This window comes from Dipodomys spectabilis, unplaced genomic scaffold (assembly GCF_019054845.1).
Source record: "Dipodomys spectabilis isolate Male_0828 unplaced genomic scaffold, ASM1905484v1 ptg000197l, whole genome shotgun sequence".
Classification (NCBI taxonomy): domain Eukaryota; kingdom Metazoa; phylum Chordata; class Mammalia; order Rodentia; family Heteromyidae; genus Dipodomys; species Dipodomys spectabilis.
Genome location: NW_024870874.1, coordinates 19,741,646 through 19,765,578, shown reverse-complemented (window position 1 = coordinate 19,765,578; position 23,933 = coordinate 19,741,646). Strand labels below are relative to the sequence as shown.

Below are 23,933 nucleotides of genomic sequence, written 5' to 3'. Positions count from 1 at the left end.
TAAAAATTAATTTGGACAGCCATGTGTTAATTGGTAAAGGGTACAGTTTTGATAAAGATATCAGTAATGGCACTGTTCACAGCCCCTATCAAATGTGACATTTCTGATATAATGAAAGATGACCAACTCTGGAGTGGGATTCATTCCTAGGGCAACTGATTGCTACTGTGTAAAAATTAAACTGTAGTGTAGCACTTAGTTGAAATCAAAACATCTATATTAAAATACATTTACAGTAAATTACAGACAGTGTAACACCAGGCAGTGGGAATACCACATGAATAGATCTGGTTTTATGAGGCTGTATGATTCTGAACGATGGTGAGTGGTTCCTTTCTGCTGCACACACAGGTCACATGACACAAGTGTAAGGTGACTTGGAGAAACTGGCAGGGGCATGTAATAGCTTTTGAGATCATGTAAGGAATTCAGACTTCATGCTAGAAACCTTAGGAGAATTTTAAGAGGTGAAATGATGTAATCAGATATGAGCTTTGGAGCTAGCATACTATTAGTTCTTCAGGAGAAGAAGACAGGAGGACAGGAAGATCACAAGTTCAGGGGTAGCCTAGGCAGTTAGTAAGATCCTATCTCAATAGTGGACATAAAGGAAAGGTCAGACTTGGGTTCAGACCTCAGTATTGAAAAGGGAAAGGAAGGAAGGAGGGAAGAAAAAAAGGAAGGAAGGAAGGAGGGAGGGAAGGAAGGAAAGAAGAGAAGAGGAAGGGAGGCAGGGAGGGAGGAAGGAAGGGAGGGAAGACAGGATGGATGGAGAGGATGAAGAGAGATGATCCATAACGGATAGACAGATATGAGCTTTGTCAAGATAACTAGCATGATACAAGACTAAAGTGACTTGCCAGCCACAGTGAGGCCCTGAGTCCCATCCATAGTATGGGGAGAGGGGAAGGTGAGAAGGGCTTACCGAGGGCAGAGAATGGAACTGGCTGAAAGTGAGGGCATTGTGGGTAAAAGCGGATAGGAGAGAAAACTACTGTTTCAGGTTCTCCACTCTTCCTTCCAAATGCTACAGATTCAGTGAATGTCTAATTCCAACAAAATTTTATTTTTCTTTAAATTCTGGCATGCTGTTGCTGACCTTACTGCGACTTTGGCATTAAGGTTTTTCCGCAAACACGGCTGATTGCACAGCGGGAAGGCTGATTTTCACACAGTGCACACTTGGCGTCCCAACGGTGGCAGGCAGTTGCTGTTTAGCCCACTCCGAGCCCACCTGATGGTGAGGGAAGTCAGCTGATCAAGGTGACATTCCTGACACCTTGCATTCAAATGGCAACTTAATTTCTTCTCTAAAGTTCCAAGATGAACAACAACAACAAAATCACTCTGAACTTTTAATGGTGTTCACTAGGTCTTTCGTCTCTTGGAGGTGCCATCTGCCTGATGCTGCACATTGTGGAAAGGGGCTGCTGCCTGGGGGTGGAAGGCGATTTGCAATGTCTGGATGGGTTCTTCAACTCAGAACCTGCTTGATTTATGAATATGTTTTTTGTTTGACTTATAACAATATTAAAGAAAAATAGGGGCTAAGGATACCAGGGTATCTGGAGGGGAATATACCAAACATTGGCATTTGAACTTGTTTGGGACTCCTCGCTGGCATAACTCATCAATAATTTTTACACATGGATTTTTTTTTTTATCTTCTCTCTCTTTGTCTTTTTGGGGGGACTGGGGGTTTTAAGGGAGGGCTTCACATTTGGCTAGGCAAGCACTCTACCACTTGAGCCTCAGCTCTACCCCTGTTACTTTTTAGCTATTTTTCAGATAGCTCTGTACATTTGCTTGGAGCCAGCCTTGGGCCATATCCTTCTACCTCCGCCTCCCATACAGATGGGACTACAGGTAGGTAAGACCACTTCTTGGCTTTGTTTTTGAGGTAAGATCTTTCTAACTCTTTTTGCCCGGGCTGGTGTGGAATCTCTGTGCTCCTTTCTACCTTCCACATAGTTTGTATTACAGGTGTGCGCCACCGTGCCTGGCCATCTGTGTTCTCTTATTACAGTGAATTCTTGGCAAAAGTGCCAGAGACAGAACCTAACCAGTCTTCATCAGGCAGCTCCTGGACAACAGGTCGTCAGTTCTAATTGCTTTTCACAGCTGGATGGGAACAAAACAACCTTTAGTTAATTGTCACAGAATGATATTGGTCACATACTCTTAGGTGTACCTCCGATGTGCAGGGGAGTAGTAAGTGGACTAATGTGAACATACAATTCATTTTCTTTAAGGAACAACAGCTTTTGCTTGGAGAAATAGCATTTAGTTTATTGGGGTTTTAAAAAATGTTTTTATTATCTTTAATCAGTTGCACAAGGGAGTTGCCACTCAACAAAGCAGTTTCTGAATATAGTGTGTCTTAATCAATGTCACCCGTCAACCTCCTCACCCGCCCCGCACAACCTTCCCTTACTTTTTGTAATTTTTGAGAGATGTACTGAATTATTTTTTTTGTCATTTGACAATGCAGTTTTTATATAAAATGTATCTTAATCTTTGTCATCCTTTTTACCCCGCTTCGATCCACCTCTTCCCTTATCTTTCTCAGTTGTGTGGTATACCCAATGGATTCTTGACTGTATTCGCCCTGTTTCCCCACTTATCCCCTTTATTCATGTACCCCTCTGCCCTTGCCCCCTTGCTCTTGCAAGTACCCATTTCCTGGTACTTGTTTGGCAGGGTCTGGTTTTAAGGCAGGTAATTTTTTTGGGGGGGGGGTCCGGTCGTGGGCCTGAACTCTGGGCCTGGGCGCCGTCCCTCAGCTCTTCAGCTCAAGGCTAGCGCTCTACCACTTGAGCCACAGCGCCACTTCAGGCCCTGCTTATGTGGTACTTAGAAATTGAACCCAGGGCCTCAGGCATGCAAGGCAAGCGCTCTACCACTGAGCTACCTTCCCAGCCCAAGGCAGGTAGTTCTTAAATCACCTTCCATGCAGGGCCGGTTCAGGTTCATGTTCTGGGTCTACTAATAACAGTGATCAGGACACATCTAGAAGCTCCTGTGTGTGTCATTCACAGCCCTGGCATGCTGTGCCCCCACAAAGCTTGGCACTTGCCCTGCTGTCACGCTGTTACACGACAGTGTGATCAGTGAGACCTGGCTCATTCACTGTGTATCGTCACTGTAATGAGATAACAGGACCGAACTGAGCGTGTCAACATTTACCATTGGAGCTGTACATGGGATATTCTGCTACTTTTATGAACCAGGCTTTGAGAGGGATAAAGACAAATTGAAGCATATTCAGAAAGCAATATGAATGTCAAAACCATGCTATAGAGGAAATGTGGAAATTTAATTTAGGAAAAATAAACATGTTTAGTGTTCTCATAGTCAAGATAAGCTAATTCTGTATCCATGAGTCTGAAATTCAATCATTTTTTTTTTCTTATCCAATCTGACATTAGTTTTTTCTGTTTTTAAACCATCATTGAAGAAGATATGGTGTTGGGTGTTAACAGCACTGTACGGTTTCTTGTAAAGTTAATAAATAATGACTAAAACATGTTCTGCATTATAAGAATAGTATTGCCAAGATGTACAAAAATAAAAAACACAGAACAGAGGTTAAGGATTTAAAAGATCATACTGAGACGTGTTGAAAAGCTCCCACATGGAATTAAACACCACCACAAGTAGGTAATTCTGAATGTAGAACACGTCTTGGCACCACACAATCAATAGCACACATTCCAGGAGTTTTGAGAGTAATTAGTTTGGTGTTCCCTTGTTTTTCTTTGCAAGGCAGGTAGCAGGTATCAGAATATAACTGGTGTTTTTATTTTTCCCCTCTCCACTGTCTATTGCATTTATCTATTCATAGAAAATGCCTGCTTCATTTCACTATCTGCTTGAAAATAAATGGAAAACAATTCTAAAAATTATCATAAAACAAATCAGAAAACATACAGCAAGAGCCTTTATTTCTGGACAGGTTAATATAAGAAATAAAATAATGCGGAGAAAAACAGATTCCAAATCTGCAATGCTACTGCATTTTTTTCTATTCAAGCAACAAAACAGGGACTCACTGGGCAAAGTTATGAAGAATAGAAAAGGCACATGAGATACAAAAGTAGTCTTGACACACCTGAAAACCACCCAAAGTCTAACCTTAATCTTGACACATCCCAATGGCTGATGAATGATCCAAAGTCTCATTTGCACTTTTAAAATCTAGGTATTATAAAGACTTCAAAAGAAAAGCCAGTGTTCTAACAATTTTAATCATGCTCTACAATAATGCACGAGGAAATGTATTACCATACCATTGAGGTTTCTGATCCTGAAGTTTCAAAAGAACACACCCCAACTGCTTACTAACATTGACACCCACGTGAGCATCGCAGACTGAACATCTCAAAAATGGGATTCGTGATTTCCACCTCCCCTGAACCTTCTCCTTCAGTCAGTCCCACCTCAGATAATAGCCTTGGCATCCACACTGTTGCTCAGGCCCCCAAAGTGGTAGTTTTCCTTGAGTCCTCTAGCCCCTGCATCCCATTCAAGCTGCCAACACTTTTTATCAGTGCTGTCTTTAATACATGCCCGATACAACACTTTCCATACTTGCCCCTGCATCTCTGATGCTCCTACCTACCCATCATCCAACTTTCATTCATACTTCTTTCTCTCTGCAATCCTTTCTGTACAATAGCCACTTAATCTTTAAAAAATGTCAATTCATTAACTTCTATCCTCTAATTTTTATAGATTCCTATGAACCATTAAGAACCATCCTATAGCTTCTTAATGTACTTAGAAGAAAATCTCAACTATTCACTTGGCAGGTAAGATCCTTCAATGTTCAAGTTTCATGGCCTACATGCTCAGACTCCAACCTATCTCTTATACCCCATTCTTCAGACCTCACACCTGCCTAGTTCATTCAGTTACAAACACATTAGGCTTCTATCAGTTTCTCACAATGTCTTGGAATGTGTTTTTCTCAGGTTCTTTTTTTTTTCTTAATATATATATTTTTATTGTAAAGATACTGAACAGAGGGGTTACAGTTACATGAGCAAGGTAATGAGTCCATTTCCTATTGAACATTGTTACCCCTACTTTATTTTTCCCCTGCCATCTCTTTCCTCCCCACCTCCCCAACTCCTCCCTCCTAACCCCTTATTCCCCCTGTCCCTAAAGTTGTAAAGTTCATTTTCAACATACTGTCTTGTACATCTCATTGTTACAATGGGTCATCCTGTATCCTTATTTCAGCATTTTGTTATTTCCCTTCTCCTTCCCAAATTAGAAAAATGTATATTCAAGATGCAGGACACCGGAATCAAATACAGTGACAACAGGGGTTATACCAGGAGGGAAGAACATACAAAGAAACAAAAGAAAAAATCACAAAGTACATGATAAATACATTAAAAAGAACAATAAGAAAGATAAAATCTCTTGTGTCACTATCTTGGGGTTCATTTCACTTAGCATCAGGTTATATGGTCACATGTACATAGCTTTTGACCTCTTCTGCTTGTCCTAGACATATACTAGTTATTGCAGATAAGGGAAATCATGGGACCTATGTTTCTTTGAGTCTGGCTTACTTAATATAATTTTTTCCAAGTCTTTCCATTCCTAGTAAATTGGGTGGTGTCATTCTTTCTGATGGAGGCATAGAGTTCATATATATCACCTCACATTTTCTTACCCATTCATCTACTGAGGGGCATCTGGGTTGGCTCCATATTTTAGCTATGGTGAATAATGCTGCAATAAACATAGTTGTACTGGTAGCTTTAGTATGGCCTTGTTTGTGATCGGTTGGGTAAATACCTAAAAGTGGAATTTCTGGGTACTAGGGGAGCTCTATATGTAGTCTTTGGAGGAACCTCCATACTGCTTTCCAAAATGATTGAACAAGTTTACATTCCCACCAACAGTGCAGCAGGGTTCCCTTTTGGCCACATGCCCTCTAGCATCTGTTATTTCTAGATTTCTTGATTATAGCCATTCTAACTGGGGTGAGGTGGAATCTCAATGTTGTTTTGATTTGCATTTCTTTTATGGCTTGAGAAGTTGAGCATTTCTTCATATGTCTATTGGCCATTCTTATTTCCTCTTCAGAGAAGTCTCTTTAAGTCTTTAGCCCATTTATTAATTGGGCGGTTGTTTCTTTGAGTAGCTAGGATTACAGGCGTGAGCCACCAGCACCCAGCTCAATTAGAAAATTTTAAATGATCTATGTGGTTCCACTTATAGTTCACATTGTCTTTCTATTGAATAGCATAATTGGTCTCATTATGCTACTTTATTGCTTTAGCTACATTTATCTGAAATTATCTTTTTTATATAGTCATTGTCTATTTCTCACCATTAGAAGGCAGTTCAATGAGAGTAGGCACCTTGAGTGTTTGTTTATTATGGTGTCCCAATTTTTGGAATACTGATTGGCACAAAGAAGATTCTGGAAAATTGTTCAATAAATGAATGAACAACTGAGAACTTTCTAGTCCTACCTATTCTCATCCCATCTATTTAATAATGGAAGCTACCAAAGCTAAGCAGAGGAAGGCACAAAAGGCCAAGAATCTGGCATTGTTGAAACCATGTTTTTGCATGATCCTTTTAATTTACTCTCTTGGGGTTTAGGTTCCCTGAAAGACAAGACTGGTTCTTGCATCTGTAATTCCCTTGACATGTTTGCCTTAGTAAAAAATATCAGTGACAATACAGTTCTGTTTGTAAAGCTACCACGCTAAGTACTGACTGTACTGCAGACACTGTACTAGTTGTAATTACATTGATAACATATCTCTAAGTGAGGAATCACCACTTTCATTTGTAAAAACAGAAAACCATGGGCTTTTCAAATTAATTAGCTAGCCAACTGGTATGAACATTTTTACACAATTCTGCATTATCATACTTAAAAAGCAGCAGCTGCTCAAATTCTTTAATGGTGATTGAATAATGCTAGAAATCACTGTAACAAAAGGACAATATCAACAATAAGAACCAAACATTCTTGTAGCACCCCAACTTCTACTATCAGACGCTGACATCACAAAATCCTGTGTTTGGTTGGGTCATACCTCACTTCGAGATGAAGGACCAGCAAGCAGCGGTCAGCCATATCCTGGAAAGACTTGGCAAGTTCACTCAGAGTCTGCATGATCTGCTCAGACACTGGGGGGAGGTCCATGTGCACGTGGCTTTCTTGAGCTGGAGAAAGCACTGGAAGAAGAGGGAGGACAGAACAGCAGTCATTTCACTAGATAGCTATGATGCACATCATTTTGTTTTGCATCTTGTTTTTACTACTTTGGCTGTCAGAGTTGGCAGCATTAAAAAATCTAAGACATAGTTTGTCATTCTCCAAACCCAAGTACTGGAGTTACATTTTTTTTTTGGGCGGTTGGTCATGGGGCTTGAACTCTGGGCCTGAGTGCTGTCCCTCAGCTCTTCAGCTCAAGGCTAGTGCTCTTCCACTTGAGCTACAGTGCCACTTCCAGTTTTCTGGTGGTTTATTGGAGATAAGAGTTTCACAGACTTTCCTGCTTGGGCTGGCTTTGAACCGCGTTCTTCAGATCTCAGCCTCCTGAGTAGCTAGGATTACAGGTGCGAGCCACCAGCGCCTGGTCCATGGAGCTGCTTATTTAACTTCAGTGAAGCTGTTCCTTTTCTAAGACAGATGTCTCTAGTGCTTCTAATCATTCTTTAAATGGGTTGTATTGGACAATTTAATATTTCCTAAAATTTACTGACAAAAATATCCCAAGTGTTCTGCTTTTCCCATGAAATGTAGGACTCACGACTAAAAAGAGTAAATACGCCAGAGGGCCCTGACTTTTTCTTTTTCTATGTGTCATGCTGTTAACACTGAAGTGTGTTAGTGGGCTGCAGTCCAACTTAATTCATCTCTAACTTGTGGGCAACTACAAACACTAAAAGGTCTTTTGGAAAAATTGATAGAGCTACTTTCAATATTGTTCCAAAATAATTTATAAATATTAAACAACACTTGAACAATTTTCTTTAAAAAAAACATCGGATAACATCATCCAAAAAAATGTACTCTTTATTGGACTTACATAACTGGAACCTCTCTGTATATCACCTCTATAGTATCAATAAAAAAGACAAACTGTAAGCAACATTTACCTCTCAACTTCTGCATGTAGAGCTCTGTTAAACTCCTAGAGTTTTGTAATGATCACCAGTAATAATTTGGCTATTTTTCCAATATTTCTTTTATTCACTGGAGTCTGGATTTGAGTCCTGTCTCTCTACCACTCATTTATGTGACCAAAAGTTTTAATTACTTAAATTCTCTCTGCTTTAGTTTCTGTTGTAAAATGGAGTAACAGTACCTGTATGTTATGAGGTTAAATGGATGAATATGGGAAAACACTACATCAGCATATGAAATATATTCAATATTCATACAAATCAGACACAAACCATTATTAGTTTTCTTTACCATTTTATTTGTCCAGGTTAAGTCTTAAGATTAACTGTAGCTATGAGTTATTTATAAGATAATTCCGCCGGGTGCTGGTGGCTCACGCCTGTAATCCTAGCTACTCAGGAGGCTGAGATCAGAGGATCTCGGTTCAAAGCCAGCTGGGGCAGGAGAGACCGTGAGACTCCTATCTCCAATAAACCACCAGAAAACTGAAAGTGGCACTGTAGCTCAAGTGATAGAGCGCTCGCCTTGAGCTGAAGAGCTGAGGGACAGCGCCCAGGCCCAGAGTTCAAGCCCCAGGACCGACAAAAAAAAAAAAAAAAAAGATAATTCCATCTGTCCTGAAGTTCAATTTCCAATTGTCAGTATGTTTTGCTTTTCGACCTAAAAGTCCTTTTTTCTGTCAGAAGATGTTGAATCTTTTGGAATAAATGTTCCCAGAACTTAGATCACAACCAATTTCGTGAGGTACACTGACTCAGGGGGCAGGTTCATGGCACAGGATAGGTACTATAGGTATGCCCTACACTGCTCTGTCTATAGACTTTGCTCAGTCCAAACAAGAGGCAGATTGTTAATCCAGACTTCTGATACTAACTTTTCTTCTATGGAACCAGACTATAATAAGTAAAAATGCCATGATGAAAACATTAAAAAGCAAATACTGTTCAAGGGAACTGACAAGAGGAAGGGAATGTGAGAATGTAGATTTCATGTTATTATTAGCCTTGGTATCATCCTAGATGCTGACTAACTCCATCTGGATGAGTGACACTGTACCTCTCCCTAATGTTAACATTATTCATGTTGTTTGATCACAAGGCAAGATCACTATCTTTATAATGTTTCATATGGCAGGGTAGATGAAAGCAACTATTAGTAACGTTATTATAATGTTTCAAAGCATTTTAGGGCTTTTAAGCCCCTGGGTTTCTCTGATATGTGATCCTAACTGTAACATGGAGAGTTATCTATGCATCAATGAAAAGAAACAGAAATCAGACCTTGAAATCTCACTCATGGTCTAAGGTCCAAACTACACTAATTGATCAAGATCTATCAAAGACATCTTTGGATAAAGTCCAATAAGAAAACTTACAAATATTTCCTTTTCCTATTATATAAACATTGAATTTCATAATGTGACAATTGACCACTGCCAAAATACAAATTAAAAAAAAATCAGAGTGAGCCAACAGCAAGTTTAGCTGCCAAGTAAAACTAAAAATGTAGAGCAGCTCTAAATAGTGACATACTATACATTTTGCTTTACTGTACTCTACAGCAGAAACATGAACAGTTTATTAAAGCACCACAGAAAATTAGGCCCAAAGCTCTACTAAAAAGATGGTCTGTAAACACCTAAAGGATTACTGGAATTTACCAAGTTTTCTTCTTGAGAAAGAATATGTTGAGCAGAGAAATGCTGAGCATACTAAACAAAGACAGCAGAAAACAATCAACTAGCTCTCTAATGTCAAATGAAAATCTACGAAAAGGCAGTGGTGACAAAATTGCCTGGGAGATAACAGTCAAGAAATGAGGTTACTGGACACACATACAGATGTACGCACACACACACCCCTTTCATACTATATGTTTATGTTAGGAGTGCTCTGTGCATCAGCCCAGTGCACAGGTAAGCTTTACAAATATTAGTGCTTGATTCTTTTTTTTTTATTAAGACACACACTTTGAGCACTTTTCTTTTTTTTAAATACTGGGAGTGAATAATATCATTCCCATCCTTGTCTGGCTTCCAGGAAGGATTTTTTTTTGGCTAAAGTGAAAGGCTGTTTCCCCTTTTCCTGATTTGATAAGGTGAAGATTAAAAATCAGATAGAGTCTCTTTGCCTTCAGAGGTCATGTTCTATTAGGAAAATGAACGTATCTTTAAAGCATGGCAAGCCCAAAAAATTGGTGACTTGCTGTCATGCTAAATCTTGTTTTCAAGTGTCTGAAATGTTAAGCTCTAGTACAATGTTCTCTGATCAAAACTGTTCCTCCAGCTCTCTCATACCCTTGTCTCCATCAAACCTGCTACTCAATGCTGCAATGCCTTCTCTCCTGGGGGATTCCATCCCTCAGCAAGGATGGATCCCATCAGGGCTATTCAATCAGGGACCTCAACTCCCTCAAATGTTCTCTTTCCTTCACAATGACCCCCATATGCCATCTAAAGGGTCATTTCTATAATTTAAACAAAGAAAAAAATGGAAGATTGTTGCCAATTAACTGACCTCCATTTTAATCTAAAAAAAGAAAGCTTTTGATAGCATTTGTTTGTCCTTTCCCTGGTGCTTGGTTAGTTCTTTCCCTGTCTTGGTGACTTTTACACATTCATATCGCTCTCCTCAGGCTCTTTGTCCAACCTACTCCCTATTACTTCTTTCATAAAGACCTCAGATTCTGTGTGTGTGTGTGTGTATATGTGTGTGTGTGTATGTATGTGTATGTGTGTGTGTGTGAGAGAGAGAGAGACAGACAGACAGAGACAGAAACAGAGACAGAGACAGAGAGACAGAGCCCACTGGTAGTAGAGAGGCTTAACTCAGGGCTTCACACTCTTGCTTGGCATTTACATTCCTTCAATGTTGTACCACTTGAGCCACACATCTACTTCTAGCATTTTGCTAATTAATTGGAGATAAAGAGTCTCACAAAGTTTTTTGTGTGGGCTGGATTTGAACCAGGATTCTCAGATCTCAGCCTTCTGAGTATCTAGAATTGGAGGTGTGAGCCATTGGCACTAGCCTTACGTCCTCAGATTCTTATTGTGACTGAGAGAACTATCAATACTTACTTTTCCCACAGCCCTGACTTCTATTAAGTCCTCCACATGACATAACCTCATTTCTGCCTTCATCTATTAGAACTTGGTTTCTAACAATGATCAGTAGTTCTCTATCAAATGCACTGAGTGCTTCAATCTTCCTTTCATAAAAGCTTTCTGTCACATGAGACCTCATTGGCCACTTCTTGACCTCTTATCTTCTTTTGGCTTATGGGCATCATATTCTTCTGGGTATTCTTTAACTTTCTGGAATTTTCTTCAGTTAATCATTTTTTTAAACATATGTTCTACTCTGAATTCCCTTCCTATTAGTGATTTAGCAATTTACACATTTCAGCTATACAGGAGTATATATTATCTTTGACTTCTTTCCAGCAAAGATTAATTTCTGCCAGTTTTATTTGCTAAATATTTTCTTAATATTTATTTTCTCTTTGTACATCTATTGCCACTTTTTTGGTTTAGACCTCATTTCTTCTTTAGAACACTGCAGTCTGTGCAGGACATGACCAATATCTTGATGCAGAAGTCTCCTCATTGATGCCTTGTGTCTCTGGCCTGACCTTTTTTCCATGTAATTAAACATGAGTTATTCATCCAAACATAAATGTGACCATGTTAATTTATTGTATAAGTCATATCAACGTCTCCCATTGCTTATATGATCAAGGCCAAGTGCCTCAGCAAGGCTTTCTATGATGTCATCATCAGTATTTTTCCTCCTCCTTTTTTTTTTTGTCAGTCATGGGCCTGAACTCTGTGTCTGGGTGCTGTCCCTCAGCTCTTCAGTTTAAGGCTAGCACTCTACCACCTGAGCCACAGTATCACTTCCAGCTTTTTCTGCTATGTGGTGCTGAGAAATTGAACCCAGGGCCTCATGCATGCAAGGTAAGCCCTCTACCACTGAGCCACCTTCCCAGCCCCATCTCTCTCTCTCTGTCTCTCTCTTTTAAGAATAGCAATGGTATCTAACCCAGAGCTCTGTGCATACAAGGCAAAAGCTTTGCCACCAGGCACAGATAATTGTTGTGATAATTTTTGTTCTCTGCCAAACTTTCCAGTTTTTCTTCATCTCTCAAGACTTTCTTCTTTCTTTTTAATTTATCCCATCCTAATCCTGACCCTTTTAATGAAAACTTCCTAATTATGTCATTATGCCTCAGTATTTCATATCTGAAATGTCTCTTATTCCTCTTTCAAAACAATTTATGCTTTCAGGGCAGGGTCAGTGGCTCCTCTAGAGTCCCTCACCCCTGACAATTCCAGTACAAGAGTTACCAGGTTGCACTAACATCATTTTGTTTATTAGTGTTCCTGCCAGATCACAAATGACTTTAGGGGAAGAATCACATTTCCCATATATTATAGTAGCTATTGTCAAAGCTAGCAGAATAAACTGGAATGATTACACAAGCTCAGTCACAAGGCTCTCTAAAATAAAGCAGATTTAAGAATATCAATCGACCAACCTTAAATGACAAAAATTCACATTATAAGAGATTGAGAAAGGTCAGGAAAAAGAAGGAACAACCTCCACTTACAGCTATCATTTTCTTCGCCATTTCCTGCATATAAAGTGGGTATGGAGGAACTTCATTAGAGAGAGTTTGCTGCACTTTTTAGGAATCTTACAGAAAAATGCCATAAAGCAATTCTGGTTAATCCCAAGGCCCAAGTACTTTGTACAGAATGCATTGCCTTTTGAAGCCTCTTTAATTTCACGAGTAGTCAGTCCACCAAGATGTAGCAGCGACTTTGGGCCTCTCATTTTGATTAACATAAAACCCTTCGCATGCCAAATACCTGGCATCTCTCAAGGAAAGCCAACCTACTAACTGTCATGGGAAGCAATCAGTCGAGGACATTAGGATGTCTAGAGTGGCTCCATATCCTAATCTTAACCAGACTGAAATCTGTTTAGGTCTTAAAATTAGTCAAAATTGGACTCATTCAGACCCAGAAGAGCATCTGTTTTCAAGGGTGCAGCTGCTACACTTTCAATGGCAACTCACTGTGACTTCTTTAATGGATTCGTAGAACGTCCTTGCGCATCTGCAATATTATCTAAAACTGTTACAATATTAGCTTAAACAGGGATCAGCTGTCATGAAAGTGATTAATTGAAGAGGGAAAGACAGTTATCGCAGCAGGAAAAGAATGGTTAGGCCTGTGAACTGAAACTTTTTAGAAGATACTTGGAATGATCCATGAGAAAAATCCTATGAGGCTTTCTCATGGGAAATGTCTTAGGATATCAAGTTTGGTACAGTAAGTACTTCCTAATCTTCTTTCTATGTGTACAAAAGAGAGGGATACTATATAATAATCTTGTCTCTAACCTGAGAGATTGTTTGATTTCTAAACTTCAGTTTTCCTATTTAGAAAATAGTGTCTTCTTTACTATGTTGAAAATGAACTATGTTGAAAACTTTGCGGGGGTGGAGGGGGCTGGAGTTGGGGAGGTGGGGAGGAAAGGGATGGTAGGGGAAAAACAAAGGAAGTGGTAACAATGCTCAATAGGAAATGTACTCATTACCTTACTCGTGTAACTGTAACCCCTCTGTACCATAGTTTTACAATAAAAAACATTTAAAAAAATAGTGTCTTCTTGACTTTCAAAGCAATATGTTATTAGATAATATAGTTCTGAGGCCCTTTAAACACTATTAAAAACTTAAAAATAGGAATGATGGCTATGTATCAGTGGCTCATACTTGTAAACCTAGCTACTTAGGAGGTTGAGATATGAGGACCATGGTTCAAAGCCAGCCCAGGAAGGAAAGCTCTTGAGACTTACCTCCAATTAACCACCAAAAAGCTGGAAGTGGAGTTGTGGCTCAAGTGGTAGAGTGACAGCCTTAAGCAAAAAAAAAAAAAAAGCCTCAGGGACAGAACCTCAGGCCTGAGTTCAAGCCCCAGGACTGGCCCAAAAAGAGAAAAAAGGAATGATGATTTGTTGTGTATATGACTCAAGTGTTAGAGTACTTGCCTAGTAAGCATAAGGTCCTAACTTCAAACACCAGAACTACAAACAACAAATAAAGACCTGGGTATAAACTAATTTGAAGGCCAGCTAAAATGTCAGCTTCTTAGTGAAAGTCAGTAGAATCCTTGTTTGAGATCAACAGGGGTAAAAAGTTAGTGAGATTCTGTCTCAACTAACAAATAAGATACAATGACATGCATGTGTAGCCTCAGCTACCTGGGAGGCTTAGTAGGGGGATCATGGTCTGAGATGAGCCCAGGGCAAAGACATAAGGCCCTATATGAAAAATAATCAATTAGACAAACAGAATCCATGGGACTTGCTGAGATGGGCACAATGAATTAAGTCTCCTTCTGTAGCATATTTCCTCTTTGCAAATACCTATGCATATAGTATTAGAAACCTTAATGCTGAAGTCAGACTACAAAATATCAGATGCTAAAACAACACATCTCCAGGTTGGACTTAATGCCTGCTACTTATATTCGAAGTGTTTATAATCTCTTTGTATTTTTTTTTTTTGGTCAGTCGTGGAGCTTGAACCCTGGGCTTGGACACTACCTCTCAGCTCTTCAGCTCAAGACGAGCACTCTACTGCTTGAGCCACAATGCCACTTCTGGTTTTCTAGTCGTTTATTGGAGGTAAGAGTCTCACGGACTTTGCTGCCCGGGCTGGCTTTGAACTGTGATCCTCAGATCTCAGCCTCCTGAGTAGCGAGGATTACAGGCGTGAGCCACCAGTGCCCAGCCTCTCTTTGTATTTTTACCCCTATGTTTTATTCATCCCTTTGAATTATTTGCAAACCTATAGCAATTAATCTTTCCCCACTCCAGAGCTTTATGTATTTGATAAATGTTTGTTAAATTTATTATTTATGAAGCCTATTGGTTTCTAAAATTGGTAGGTGATCTTCACTGATAAAGTATTTTCCATCTTATTAACATCTACTTTGAATTTTCTTAAGATGGAAATGTATTTTCCTATTTAGTTATTCTCAGCTGAAAGTTCTTGGTAAGTCCTTTTGATTGCTCTCTTTCCCAAGACAGTGTCTCTTATACTTATTCTTTCCCAACAGACCTTGGTTTCTGTCTCTGCTCAAGACAGTGTCTCTTATTCTTTCCCAACAGACCTTGGTTTCTGTCTCTGTTCTCTATCGATTTATTTACTGGCAACTTCCTACCATCCAAACCATCTATAACCCAGTTTCAAGTTCATTTTAGTTCTATGTAAGGACGACATTTAAGACATAGGTTTGGAAAATTCTCTTCAATTTACTCTCTACTCAGAAACAATGTTTCTTCTGTCCCCAAATAAGAACTAGTAGCTGAGTTTGAACTAGTAGAGCCAATTAATTTTGAACACTAACATGTAGACTAATACTGTTCTTCAAACAAAAGAACTTTGATTAGGAAGGATGGGGACACACTATTTAGATTAGACCCTGTAAACCCATAGGCTAGTTTATAACTCTTTATAGAAATATAGCCTACTTGGGGAGATACAGCTCCTAGCCAATGAAATCTTTTAAATGCAGTGGGAAGGCTAGACTTTGTTGCTGTCTCTGGATGGGAGTTTTCTTTTGTCCATTCTCACAGAAAGAAGGGCAAATGGAAGGAATAGTCAAACAAAACACTGGGGTATAGGAAATCTAGAAGAATCTTTATCAGTAGTTAAAAAGGATAAGGGTATTAGAACTGGAAGACAAGGAAAAGTATACTACTTATATATGCATATCCATAGACTAGTCACTTAATTGTTAAAATGTTTAACTCAAAAATAGATGTTCTCTAAATATGAAATGAATACTTTATATTTGGATATATGAAGTCAGAGACATACTTTCTCTTCTGAGGTACTATTTGTTACTGAAACAATCATCTATTATATCTCTACATAGAATATCTCTGTGTATGTATATATATATATGTGTGTGTATGTATGTGTGTGTGCATATATATATATATATATATATATATATATATATATATATATATATCTTCTAAGTGTTTTGTGTGTGTGTGTGTGTGTTATGCAGAATGCCTTCTCTAAAATGTCACATATTTCTGAAACTACAGAAAGTAATGCTATGGGAAGATAGTTGATGCCTGTCCCACACATTATTCAGCATAAAGTCTTAGATGTTCAATAATATTTATTAAAATAAATATTAAAATATTATGAGCTCTGCTTCCCCCTGCCCCCAAGAAACACTAAGGACTAGTTGAATGATATTCCTAAGAGATACCACTTCTTATCACCCTTAGAATAAATTTGATAACCCCTAGCATCTGTTCCCTAAAATATACTACTCAGAGAGCTGTAGTGGGGACAAATGGAGAAATGTGGATCTCAGCACTCCACACACCAAAGCACCAGCAGCTAAGACTCGGTCTCTCTGATGGACTTGTGACATATCATCTTGTACTTTATTTTTTCATAGCCTTCCCAGTATCCCAGGAAATCTGTGACAATAAACCCAATAAATTCTCAGTATCTCTCACAGCTCATGCTTATACTCAGCAAAAGGCAAATTAAAGAGTTTTAAATCCATGTTTAAAAATCACATCTCTATGATGCTTTTAAACCTGATGTCTTCCAAAATAGTTCATTAGTCGAGACCATTGCTGTATTTCAGGCTAAGAGAAGGCAGAAGGAGTAGGAGCATCTGAAACTGAAGAATTATTCCACACACTGAGCTACACAGAAAGAACAGAAGAGACTCACGTAAGGCATGTTCTGAAAAAACGAACAAAAATAGGAGCCAAGTAAAAAACAGATAGTTGTTTTCCTAGGCTACTGCCAGGATAAGAGGTCAGTTCTGAATCAACAGGACACTCTCCCAGCACAGCACTGAAGAAGACAACTGCAATCCATTACTCAGGAAATAGTAGTAGATGGTAACTGGTATGAAGAAGCCTGAGTTCTTAAGCCAGTAGATTTAGGGTCCTATCTCCATATAGTGAAAATTGGCACAGACACAGGGTTGTATACCTTGTGATGGATAGTATAGCCCTCAGTCCAGAGGAGACACATTAAGATTGTGTTTTCTCCCCCTTTATTTCAAAAACTCCCACTGGAGGCTTGGCAGAAACCTCCTCTTCTACTAAAAAGCCATGTGGTGTGGCCAGTTCAGCTCCTGATTGGCATGAAAGTCAAGTGAATGAACAACTCTGGTCCTCCTGCTAAACAGCATAGTGCAGTTGTATTTGATTTCCATGACTTTATTGGCCTTTTGCGTTTCTGTAAAACCTCACATCACAGAATACTGTAAAGTATAAACAAGTACTCCACCATGTATTTTAGGTAGATGAGTGACAGATTTAAGTTTTAGGAATATTTGAGGCAAAAATATTACATGGCTGGGCATCGGTGGCTCACGCCTGTAATACTAGCTACTTAGGAGGCTGAGATCTGAGGATCATGGTTCAAAGCCAGCCGGGGCAGGAAAGTCTGTGAAACTCTTATCTCTAATAAACCACCAGAAAACCAGAAGTGGTGCTGTGGTTTAAGTGGTAGAGCACTAGCCTTGAGCTGATGTGCTGAGGGACAGTGCTCAGGCCCAGAGTTCAAGCCCCACAACTGACCAAAAATAAACAAACAAACAATAAGTAAGTTACATGGCAGAGATATAACTTTTGTCTATATTCAAACAGGCACCTAGCTCTCTCCTTTGTAAACGTTCCAAAGAGCCTTAGGGGGTGGATTATTCACTGGGCAGATTAGAAATGTGAGTCTCTTTTACAAGAGAGCCCAAAGCATGCTTCACTCCCAATAGAACAGAGCAAGCATCACAAACTATAAACCAGGATAAAGCTCAAAGAGTGAGCTGAAAGTCCTAGATGTACTTTAACCTTTTCCAGTTGCCTTTTTTTTTTTTTTTAAATGAGTTTCCTTTCCAGGCAGCTGCATAGCTCATAAAATTGGCCTCAAGTGAAATATAACTCTCTTTCTCTCCCTCCCTCCCTCCCTCTTTCTCTATTCCTTTGTGTTTCACCATGTAACTCAGGCTGGCCTAAAACTTGCTCTGGAGCCAAGATTCACTTGCATTTTCGATCCTCTCATCATAACTTCTCAAGTACCAGGATTACAGATATATGCCACTGTGCCCAGCTAGTTGTTACCTTCTTAACTGACAGCATGTACAACCTCGCTTTTATTTTCACATTGTCAGTATATAATGTGGTTGCTGGAAGCAAAAAGCACCAAGTATACCAAAAGTACCCAGTATGCCCTTTAAGAGGAAGATGGGCCTGAGTTCAAATTCTGACTTAATCATAAACCATTTAGGAGAACCTTTCTCTTGTAACAGAGTTTCTGTCTGTACAAGAAGGGTCAACATAGCTACCTCACAAATCAGGATGCGATAAAGTCATCCGAAGAGCATGTGACACAAAAATGCTTACTATGTGGAAATTAATATTCCTACTACTAATATTATTTATTCAACAAAGATGCATTAAATGAATAAGTAAGAGGAACCCAATACCTTCTCCGCTATGGAAATTGTTATGGAGGCACTGGAACAAATAGAGTAGCTTTGTGCATTTAATGTCAAAACCTGAGAGAAATGGAGACTGCAGAGGAAAATAAGCAGAATTCTAGAAAGTTGTCCACTCTGACCCTATTACTTTATAGACAACATCTGGACATCTTTAAGATAGAGCTGTCCCTGCCAGGACTACCATCATTTTCACTAACTGGCAGAGGCTCCTTTGAAGCTCACTGGAAGGAAAACTAACTATTAACTTGTTGACACACTGACAGAATTTGTAGGAATAAAGCTTGCTAAGACACCTCCTTGGTGGAGACAAGTGTATGTGGGAAGAACAGCAGTCAAATCCATCTCCTGTAAGTCTCCTGTGCCTGTTTCTCTCTGGGCAGGCTAAATTGACGTGCTGGTATCATATGCATGGTGACTAATGTCTAGTGAAAGTTACTAATATATAACCGTATTTCTGTCTTTATACATTAGTAACAGTTAAATACTATTCATACATTCATTCTTGCTTTGCCAATAGTTCCCAATATAATGAACAACTCAAGGTAATTTAAGAACCCACTTTCTTAAAAAACAAAGTATTACATGTGTGTTTTTAAGTTTCCTAGAGAAGCAATTATTTATCCCCTGCGTATATAATTTCAAGATATTGCTTGACCATCTAAACAATGTCTAAATAGAAGGACATGAATGTTCTCCTGTTGGCTATGAACAAAATTTTCTTTTGTCAGTCGTGGGGCTTGAACTATGGGCTTGAGCACTGTCCCTCAGCCCTTCAGCTCAAGGCTAGCACTCTACCACCTGAGCGACAGCACCACTTCCAGTTTTCTGGTGGTTTATTGGAGATAAGAGTTTCATGGACTTTCTTGCCTGGGCTGGCTTGAAATGCGATCCTCAGATCTCAGCCTCCTGAGTAGCTAGGATTACAGGTGAGAGCCACCGGCGCCTGGCTGAACAAAATTTTCTTGTCTGTAACTTTTTTTGGCTACTATTTCTTTTGGAATAATCCAGAAAGCAGTGGTTAAGTTCTGATGCAATCACTTATTCACTGAATAACCTTGAAAAAAATAATTAAACCTGTGAAATCAGTAACAACACGTCAGTTCAGAGGGTCACTGTGAGTGCAGTTAAGTACATAAACACTTAGAAAAATGCTAAGTACCTTAATAAGTGCACAGCACATGTAAATTATTTTTGTTAAACCTCTGGTGGAAACCTTGGAAGAGTAAGATTCCTAGACTCACTCACTTGTTGAGAACCTTGGATAAAATCTGAGTGCTGTGGGCTTAGCTGATAAGAAAACTACTGATCAGAAAGTAAATTATACTTAGGTAATTCAGGGTATTTACTGTTCAAAACCTTCACATTTTAAACTAAAAGTGATTAGTAATGGAAGTATGAGAACAGTACAGAATTCCAGTAATGTTCAAATCAGTAAAGATATACAGGAGAAAACACCTGTAATCAGGTTTACATTGCATCTTTCCATCTGTGGACCGCGTCGTCTAGTTAGTGGCAGGTGGCATATCAATCAGGAACAAGGCAAGTGGCAGTTGGAGGAAAAGCAATGAGTGATACTGTAATGCAGCTAGGAGGGGGAGGTGGGGGAGAAGAGGAGGAAGAACGCTCCTCACATTATAGTGAGGCAGGTGGATCTCGGGATCTTTCCTGAGGAAGGCATCTGTTTGTCTAAGGAAAAGATGTATGTAAGATCTCATTTCCTTAGCAAAGTAAAACTAGGAGTTTATTTCGGAATTCAAAAGACTATTTAACAACACCTTGAAGTTGTTCATGTGTTTGAGAGATCATGTCTGGCCTGAAAATGGTGCATATATTTACACTTTGAATCATCATTAATTTTCATGACCCTAGTTACTTCCCTTCTGCTGAATGCATAGGGAGTAAGAAGACCGCATGTGGGTGTGAGTCCGCTGATGTAGGTAAGGAAGTAATGATTATGAACCTAAGTAGCCATTACTGATACTGACACAATTTTGACCCCAAATGATAAAAGTTGTGTGGCACAACAACTGGTTATACATTATTTTAATATGCACATAAAAACGATGATAAATCAGGTTTTTAAATATGGCTTAAAGTAGCTGACTAGGGATTATTTAGGGAAGACTTTTTTTATGTACAGGCACAGCAGTGTTGGCATTTAGTTTGTGTGCTTAGAAATATGGTCGCCTTCTTATTACCCTAGACCAGATTTACTGTGGAATGTGAAGTAGGAAAATCCCCTCGAGCATTTGTGTGTTGCAATGTGTTGTCCTCCCTAGCAGCTTTCCTGGAGGCAAAGGAGTATTTCCCAACTTCTTGGCAGTGAAGTTTGGGGTTTTGATTTTGTCACTGAACGTTGTTCTCCAAAGATGTGTAAGCATCACTCTCTGAGAGTAGTGCAAGATGCTCACAGACAGCTGGCAAGCAAGAAGCTTACAGCAGCTTCTACGAGGACCCGCAAACAGCTGCTTCCTCCCTGCAGGTAGACAAAATCCTAGGCTGGGTTTCCTGAAAGCCAGAAGCTACTCTCCTTGCTTTTCACTTCCTTCCAACTGTTTTCTAAGCCTTTTTGGTGATTTTTAAAATATCTTTTAAAACATCTTGCCAGAGAAGTGGGAACTGGTTTTTCTGTTCTTGACTGAGCCTTGAGGAAAGAATACAACCTTCTCACAAGATATTTGTGATCTATGGCACACGTTGATCAGCGAGGGGTGAAATGAAGGGCCCTCAGGAATCCCTGAGCTCCCTTTAGTGCAAGGATGGAAGGTTCTCTGCAGAGATAATGACCTTCCAACCTCCTTTTTCCTATTTCCCCCCTTAATCAGGACAGATCCATTTCTATTTGTTAGCCAAATAAGATGTGACAGTAAATGTTACTGAAAGATAATGCTATGCTGCTAAAAGGAAAGAAAGAACATTTCAGGAAGAACAGAAAGGAATTCCACTCTCCAGTGGCTAGCTAAAGTAGAGATGAATGTCAGCTCTTTAATTTAGGGTACAGTTCCGATAGATGAAGGCTGAGTGGCAGGAAGATCTACATACATAATAATTATTGGAAACACATGACCTTCTTTTGCCATTAAAAAATCATTTTAGTTACATGATCTCTATTGTCTTGTTCTTGTATCTACTGTGTACTGAAAAAATTATGAATTGTTCTTGTTCTCGGCAACACATTACAAAATTTCCTTACAAAGTAGATTCAGCCTTGTTTTCAGAAAATATTTCATAGGACCATTTTGCTTTCTAGTTGTTCAGCACATTGAGTCATGAGTTTCCTTACTACTTTCTAAATAAGTTCAAGGTTGAAGCTTGCAGACCTTGATGAACACCTTAGATGCATTCCATGAATGGTGCTGTGATTAGTATGGCGATATAAGTGTCTCTCTGATAATGTGGATTTCATTTCATTTGACTGTGTACCTAGAAGTAGGCTAGCTGGTGCATGTGAAAGATCTAGTTTTAGTGAGTTATCTTCCCTGATATTTGATATTCTCCAGATGTGTACTTCAGATAGCTCCAAAATATGCTTTCTCTGTAGGTGAAAAATCACTTTGGAATATAACTTCTTTCATGTCTGTCTTTTCCAGCCCTTGCAAACAGAGGCTGGGTTTTGTTTACGCCTTTTTCTAAGCCTACTACACAGCTGGTCTTGCTATCTGTTAACCTGAATTGATCTCTACTTATTTTCTAAATGGATTAATAGCTTCTGTGATGACCCCAAAAGACGGTGCTTCACTGATTTTTAATTTCTATAGAATAAGTTCTATAGATGACAGGATTTATGAGTTGCCACCTCTGCATAAAACCATTGCGACTGTCACATTGATTGACTGTGTCTGTCTGTGCTCAGTTGGGATGCCTGCTGCAGAACACAGGCAGAAAGCAGCTGGGAAAGTCCAACAACATAATAGAGGAGTGAGAGGTCAAAGGCAAAAATAGAAAAATATTCCCTTTTCCAAGCGATGCCAGTTTCAACATTTCTCATTCTTTTCAATGCAAAGAACCCATAACACACAAAATTGCAAAACATTCCAAACAGACAGGGTAAAAACTCAAAGGTTTTGCATTAACAGTATTCATTTAGGAGGTGCTTTATTTAATCATAAAGATATAAATATCTACATGTCCTACCCTATGTTTTGAGGTTTATAATAGTTCCGGTGCACACTGGATGAAGTAGCAGAAGTCTTTGTCGCCTCAGATGATGGAAATTTTAATGGATGGATGGCAAAGAGGAATGGATGGTACAGATCAAGAGAAAGAGAAGCAGGGCAAGCTCTCATCCTACTTTAGGGATGTGTAACTCAGCTCGTAGTATTGGAACTCTGTAACTGGCTAACCTCAGTTATCTTTTGTGCTTTCCTTTTCTCATATGTAAAATGAGAATAAAAATAGTAGCTTTCTAGGTTGCTCAGAAGATGTCTGTGGAAATTGGTCAATGGATGGCTAGAGTGAGATGCAGAAGGCTAGAGAGGTTGGGCAGGGGGCCAAAGAGAAAGGGAAGAAGCATTTCTAAATGGATACAGTCATTTCTAGCTTTCTGGGGATCCCTGGAATGTTGGAAGAAAATAGTAATGTTCATTCAGCGAAGCTCAGAAATTAATGCAAACTCATTTGAGATGAAGGGCGATAAAAAGGCCAACAACCATGGTCCTATCAGCTCAGTAAACACCAAAGATGGAGACAGTGCAGAATGCCACCAGTGATAAAGAGCCAGCTAAACACTCGATTAGTTTTTCATTTTGTGAATTAATGTCCTTCAAGTCATGTGTACACTAACCAGTAATGAATTGTCACCTTCCAACTGCTAGGGATACTCCTCACTGACTTTGCAAGAAGGCATACATTTTATATGGAAATTAGGACATTTAAGAAGGTATTAACTCCTTTATAGAGGTTTGTTTCTGTTAGTTCCTGCAAGCATCATGCCTTATACCATTTCATTTCTTAAATTACGTCTTTATATATAAATTATGTCTTTTCATCTGTCTAGCTTGTTTTTATATGAATTAAAGAAAAAAACAGGCAAAATAATCCTTACAAAAAAAATCTATCTATGCATTCGTCCATCTATCCACATCCATTCACCTATCCATTCTACATAAAGGTCCAGAGGTAATATATTTACATATATAAAAATAATACATGTTATATAAGTACACATAAATATATCACATGTAAACTTATGTATAGAGTATTACATAT

General features: G+C 39.0%; 1 protein-coding gene across 1 annotated transcript in view; it reads right to left on the bottom strand.

Annotated features, from left to right (window-relative positions):
- Exoc4 (exocyst complex component 4) overlaps positions 1–23,933 on the bottom strand; it is a 691,851-nt gene that overhangs the window by 57,667 nt on the left and 610,251 nt on the right. Inside the window, exon 15 of the mRNA XM_042695949.1 lies at positions 7,071–7,212. Coding sequence (XP_042551883.1) covers positions 7,071–7,212 — 142 coding nt within the window. The remainder of the gene's footprint in view (positions 1–7,070; positions 7,213–23,933) is intronic.